General features: G+C 43.6%; 1 protein-coding gene across 1 annotated transcript in view; it reads left to right on the top strand.

Moving 5' to 3' along the window:
- The first annotated feature begins 945 nt into the window (after window positions 1-945).
- LOC112071153 (acid-sensing ion channel 2) overlaps window positions 946-7058 on the top strand; it is a 42452-nt gene continuing 36339 nt past the window's right edge. The window contains exon 1 of the mRNA XM_024138616.2: window positions 946-1093. Within this exon, the coding sequence (XP_023994384.2) occupies window positions 970-1093 (124 nt within the window). The 5' untranslated portion in view covers window positions 946-969. The remainder of the gene's footprint in view (window positions 1094-7058) is intronic.

Genomic DNA, 7058 nt, shown 5'->3' on the forward strand with positions numbered 1-7058 from the left:
TGTGCCGATTTGTTTGATTGAATGGGGGGCAAAAGTTCAGTTATAACCTAGAAAAATCTGAGCTTTCCCTATGCATTCCTTCTCATAATGGCATCTCAACAGTTTTCCTTGAACTGTTAACAATGTACTGAAAATGGGGATGGCGAATGCAGGTTTTTCCTCCCATGAACTCCATGCCACTAATGGCAGAGTCAGCACCGCTTTTAAGTGATTACAGGGTAAAGTGCCCATGCTTTTTTCAAATCTCTGCCACTACTTTCCTTTAAGGCCTAATCTGGCCCTACTTTACCCAATATAGGACCTGAAAAGTGCTTTCTCCACCTGACCGGAGCAGAGTGGAGCTGCAGAAAGCCTGTTATTAGCTGTCCTTCAGAGAGCGAGGGCTCCACAGCCTTTAATGCTTCTGCTCATCCAGCCACTTGAAGGGAGGGGGAACAACAGCCACATGCTCCATTACACTGAAATGATAGGATTTGTCTCCAATGTGGCCCATTGCCGTGTCATAAAGTGTATGCTCGTAAACACATTTTTTAAAAGCACAAGGTGCCTCTTCCAATTTTTGGTAATCATAGGAGAATGTGTTGGAAGGTTGTTGTGTGCCATTGGGATTGATCATGGATTTCTATCAAGGGCAACCAAGGGACAAATCAACATTTTGTGTTCCTGGTCTCCACATGAAACCGTAATACTTAACTTTTGTTCCAGGCTCTGTTGTTGTCATTTGAATTTGCCTGTAGGGTGTTACAATCATTATCATATCTAGTTCAGCTTGCTGATTAGAAGGCTATAAGGACAGTTCTTCCCTAAACCGCCTCAGGGAATGTAATGGTACCAGTTTATGATTAGTTAATGTATCGGTCCACCTCCTGATGTCCACCAGCCTGTGTACATAACAGGGTCAGTACTAACTTCTGCTCTCTCTCTCTCTCTCGCTCTCTGCAGGTGTTCACCAGGTATGGGAAGTGTTACATGTTCAACGCAGCGGAGGAGGGGAAGACGCTACGGACCACCATGAAGGGAGGGACGGGGAACGGCCTGGAGATTATGCTGGACATCCAGCAGGACGAGTACCTACCCGTGTGGGGCGACACAGGTAGGCCCAACTACACCATACCTGACCCTCTCCATCCAAATCACAATGTATCCATGTGGAGGGTGTTCAATCTGACTATGTGGAGTTGACAACTGGTGTCCCCCAAGGTTATATTCTATGTCCTGTGCTTTTCACCATTTATATAAATTCTGCCTAAAATGTATTGACTTGCTGTCAAATAACAGCTCAAGCTAGGATGTGCTTTTCCTTTCCGATTTGGAAGCGATGCCATTCCTTTATCAGTTTCCTCACGATTTGTTGTTCATAGTGGAAGAAGCCCTGTTATTTGTTCAGATAGTCTTGTGTAGGAGGGAGRTTGCTGCCTGACCTGTTAGCTGCACAATGAGCCTCATTGAAAGCCTTGCTCACGTCTCAACCTGRGTGGAAGTGAAGACAGGGGAGTTGTTGAAGCACAGCATCAAGCCAAGTCATGGGCCCTCTAGCAGATAGACTATATTTACTCTCGATATATAGAACATGTATCATGCAGAGAACCTTTTCATTTCCCCCGATCAATTATCCACATGTTCTTCTCAGATTAGCAGTGGGACACATAGGCTTGTCCTCAGCTGTCCCTTCCCATCACTGGTGTGTTTAAGTCTGTTGTGATAAGGCAGAGGCTAAGTCACTATACAGAGGGGCATCTAGCAGCACAGTGAGAGTGTAGAGCTCTTTGTCGAGTCTCCTAGTGGGATGGAGGGCCCTGGATGGTGCCCTTGTTTATCCCTCTGTGTGACTGTATGGATTAATTAGCACACAACCAGCTGGCTCAGTCCTGTCAGCAGATAACAGGGGGCTCAGAACTTCCTACTCAGAGCTTCCTCCTTGCAGCTTCCTCCTCACAGCTTCCTCCTCACAGCTTCCACCTCACAGAGAAGCAGGGCCTCAGTGCCTTTAGAGACTTAAATCAAGACTATTGGCTCCTAAGCAGAGGCACCGGACCCACTGGACACACCGGACATATTAGCCACACGGAACAGGGCTCCTACCTCAGCCTTTCTATTATTTTTCTCCCTCCCTATTTCTCTCCACCCCTCCTCTCACCCTCTCCTCTCTCTCCACCCCTCCTCTCACCCTCTCCTCTCTGTCTGCCTGGCAAAGGCCTGCAGTCAATCAGAGCTGCATCGTCTCCATGGTCAGGTTTGTGGCTAACTGCATCCTGGGAGCTTTAGAGGGTAGAGAGGCAGCTTGTTTTGCTGCCATACTGTCATGTCTGGACTCACAGGAGTTAGTTTGTAGTACAGAGGAAGTGGACAGTATCAGGATAGAACCATGGAGGAAGAGGGMGTGTTGACATTTGGCATGGGATGTTTATTGATCTGAAGAAGGGAACTCTTGTATTTTTGGTTCCTGGGTATTTTACTGTCAGCTGGGGGTAGTCAAAATACACAGTTTCCTGGGCCCAGTTTTTAAAAAGTTATCTATCTAGATTTTTCCTATTGGATAGGATGAAATGCATAGAAATGGAATGAATAGAATGGGTCCCATTCAAGTCAATGATTTGTCTGTTCAATTAATTTTATTTCTATGCATTTAATCCTATCCGACAGGTCAAAATCCAGATAATAAAATAAAAACTGGGCCGTGTTCTTCATCTGGATTGGATGAGCATCAACAGGAGCACAGTACAGATGTAGGATCTTAATTTGAGCCAGTTTTCTACAGCAGGAAAATMATCTTGCWGCAACAGAAWATGCGAAGTATTATGTGGATTAGAATTAATTGACTTTTTTGTAGGGGTTGATACATTTTTTGTAAGYGCAAATCAAGTCTGACATTTTAAAGTGGAWATTACAAACTTTAGAAGCCTTTTTAAACATTGAATATACTACAAGTTTACATMTCCTAKTGTGCAACAAAAGAGTGATCAAATGAAGATCCTACATCTGTAGTGTAAAGRRATTCTTGTSTTTTTCATTTATATTWATTAGTCTAYATTGATTTTWWAAAATTATGACAACAATCACTTTATTAGTCATTAACGTACACAACCCAACCCGTTTGCTATTACACTTAACTACAGATGTGCTATCTTAATTTGATCACCAGCGTAMGTGTGTGCGGTGTTTTAGAAATAGATATGCAYTTGCCTAGATACACTGCAACTCACATTGGCATCAGGATTGCTCGGTGGAAGAAATAATGAGAGCTTTAGATTGTCTCTKTCATTTCCTCTCATACAGTAGCTGTCTTCGAGGGGCTGATCTCTCAAGTGCATCTTAAATATTTGCAGGGTTGTCAAGTGGAATTCAATGACGACTTGTCAAGTGATTAGGACCTCATCGAAGTCATTTTCTCCAACCATTTACTTTTACAAACATTTGAATATCTTTCATGTGAATTTAAAGAGAGATTTGCTGCAGGCGGAGTGCTAACCTCCAGCTCCACTTCTCCACTGTGTGTCTGATTAAACTCATTGGCTTCCCCCCAAATGGCACCCTATTCCCTGTACAGTGCACTACTTTGGGCCCTGCTCAAAAGTAGTGCACGATAAAGGGAATCGGGTGCCATTTGGGACTCAGTCATTGCACTTGACCTCTGGCTTCTCCAATACCACACACACTTTGTTATTGTTCATTGTCCTCAGACAGAAACACATAACATATGGAAAGTATCCACATAGCTGCTATTGATTTCGACCTAAGGTTTTGCCCAGGGTGCATAATACAGTATCAACACTTACTACAACCACCTTTCACAGTATCAACAGGCTTCCTCTSTTGTTTCCAATCAATGTATTCCTTTTTTCGCTGTACTTTCTTAAGTCCTTATCGAACACAACGRGATCTTGGCCGTGTTTGTGTGGGATGTTGTATGGATTGTCCCTGTCTGRAAGAGAGGTCAACTGAAGTTCAGATTAGAAAGTGGAAGAGCCAGGCGAGTTTTCTCACTCTTCTCTTGATCTGAAGACTTGTTATCTCATTCTGCCTTTGGGTTAACTACTGAGTTTTTGCAGGAGTGGGGAGTTAAACACTTAGCATTTCACATCAGACTGTGAGGTTATTACACTGCACTGAACAAAAATATAAACGCAACATTTAAATTGTTTTTTTACCTTTATTTAACTAGGCAAGTCAGTTAAGAACAAATTCTTATTTACAATGACGGCCTACCTCCTGCGGGGCCGGGGGCCGGGATTTAAAATATAAAATACAAATATAGGACAAAACACACATCACACCACTATTTTTTATTTTTTATTTAACTAGGCAAGTCAGTTAAGAACTCATTCTTATTTACAATGACGGCCTACCCCAGCCAAACCCAGACAACGCTGGGCCAATTGTGCACCACCCTATGGGACTCTCAATCACGGCCGGTTGTGATACAGCCTGGAATCAAACCAGGGTGTCTGTAGTGATGCCTCGAGCACTGCACTTCAGTGCCTTAGACCGCTGCGCCACTCGGGAGCCACTACATAAAGAGAGACCTAAGACCTTTTCATGTTGTGTTGCTACAGCATGGTAGCAACACAACATGAAAACAACATGAAAACAACATGGTAGCAACACAACATGGCAGCAGCACAAAACATGGTGCAAACATTATTGGGATCAGACAACAGCACAAAGGGCAAGAAGGTAGAGACAACAATACATCATGCAAAGCAGCCACAACTGTCAGTAAGAGTGTCCATGATTGAGTCTTTGAATGAAGAGATGGAGATAAAACTGTCCAGTTTGAGTGTTGGTTGCAGCTCGTTCAGTGGTCGCTGCAGGGAACTGAAAAACGACCCATGTGTGTGTGCTTTGGGGACTTTAACAGAATGGACTGGCGAACGGGTGTTGTATGTGGAGGATTTATTTGCATCCTGTTAGTGGCCATTTCCCCTTTGCAAGATAATCCATCCTCCTGACAGGTGTGGCATATCAATAAGCTGATTAAACAGCATGATCATTACACAGGTGACCTTGTACGGGACAATAAAAGGCCACTCTTAAATGTGCAGTTTTGTCACACACACAATACCTGATGTCCCCGGCTCACACTGCAGACCCTGTGTAACATGCAGCCAGGACTCACATCCGGCTTCTTCACCAGGGATCCCCTGAGACAGCCACCAGATGCTGATGAAACTGTGGGTTTGCACAACTGAAGACATTCTGCAAAAACTGTCAAGAACTGTCTCAGGAAGTCATCTGCCTGCTTGTCATCCTCACCAGGGTCTTGACCTGACTGAGTTCGGCATCGTAATGTAAATTCTCACCTTCGATGGCACTGGCACACTGGAGAAGTGTGCTCTTCACGGATGAATCCCGGTTGCCTAATACCAGGCAGATGCAGACAGTGTATTGTGCAGTGGGCGAGGGGTTGCGATGTCAACGTTGTAACAGAGTGCATCATGGTGGCAGTGGGTTATGTTATGGGCAGGCATAAGCTACAGACAATGAACACAATTGCATTTTTATCGATGGATTATGCACAGAGATACTTAGGAATCTGAGGCCATTGTCATGCCATTTCCGCCATTTCCTCAATATTCAGCATGAATAATGCACAGCCCATGTGCAAGGTCTGTACACAATCCTGGAAGCTAAAATGCCCAGTTATGGCTGTATACACACCAGACATGTCACCCACTGAGCATGTTTGGGATGCCCTGGATTGACGTGTACGACAGCGTGTCCATATCCCCCCAATATCCAGCAACTTTGCACACTCATTGAAGAGGAGTGGGACAYCATTCCACAGGCCACAATAAACAGCCTGATCAACTCTATGTGAAGGAGATGTGTCGCGCTGCATGAGGAAAATGGTGGTCACACCAGATAGTGACTGGTTTTCTGATCCACTTCCCTATCCTTTTTTTTAAGGTATCTGTGACCAAAAGATGCATATCTGTATTCCCAGTCATGTCAAATCCATAGATTAGGGCCTAATGAATATATTTCAACTGACAGATGTCCTTATATGAACTGTAACTCAGTAGAATCTTTGAAATTGTTGCATTTTAGGTTTATATTTTTGTTGAGTGTAGATTCCACTAGACTAACAGTCATTTAAATGCTTTCTTTTACCTGAAATGTTCTTGATCYTACATACAGTTGAAGTGGGAAGTTTACATACACTTATGTTGGAGTCATTAAAACTCCACAAATGTTTTGTTAACAAACTATAGTTTTGGCAAGTCGGTTAGGACATCTACTTTGTGCAGGACACAAGTCATGTTTTCAACAATTGTTTACAGACAGATTATTTCACTGTATCACAATTCCAGTGGGTCAGAAGTTTACATACACTAAGTTGACTGTGCCTTTAAACAGCTTGGAAAATTCCAGAAAATGATGTCATGGCTTTAAAAGCTTCTGATAGGCTAATTGACATAATTTAAGTCAATTGGATGTGTACGTGTGGATGTATTTCAAGGCCTACCTTCAAACTCAGTGCCTCTTTGCTTGACATCAAAATAAATCAGCCAAGACCTCAGACAAAAAATTGTAGACCTCCACAAGTCTGGTTCATCCTTGGGAGCAATTTCCAAACACCTGAAGGGACCACGTTCATCTGTACAAAGAATGGTACGCAAATATAAACACCATGGGACCACGCAGCCGTCATACCGCTGAGGAAGGAGGCGCATTCTGTCTCCTAGAGATGAACGTACTTTGGTGTGAAAAGTGCAAATCAATCCCAGAACAACAGCAAAGGACCTTGTGAAGTTGCTGGAGGAAACAGGTACAAAGTATCTATATCCACAGTAAAACGAGTCCTATATTGACATAACCTGAAAGGCCGCTCAGCAAGGAAGAAGCCACTGCTCCAAAACCGCCATAAAAAAGCCAGACTACGGTTTGCAACTGCTCATGGGGACAAAGATCGTACTTTTTGGAGAAATGTCCTCTAGTCTGATGAAACAAAAATAGAACTGCTTGGCCATAATGACCATCGTTATGTTTGGAGGAAAAAGGGGGAGGCTTGCAAGCCGAAGAACACCATCCCAACCGAGAAGCACAGGGGTGGCAGC

This window comes from Salvelinus sp. IW2-2015, unplaced genomic scaffold (genome assembly GCF_002910315.2).
Source record: "Salvelinus sp. IW2-2015 unplaced genomic scaffold, ASM291031v2 Un_scaffold1532, whole genome shotgun sequence".
NCBI classification, from domain to species: Eukaryota; Metazoa; Chordata; class Actinopteri; order Salmoniformes; family Salmonidae; genus Salvelinus; species Salvelinus sp. IW2-2015.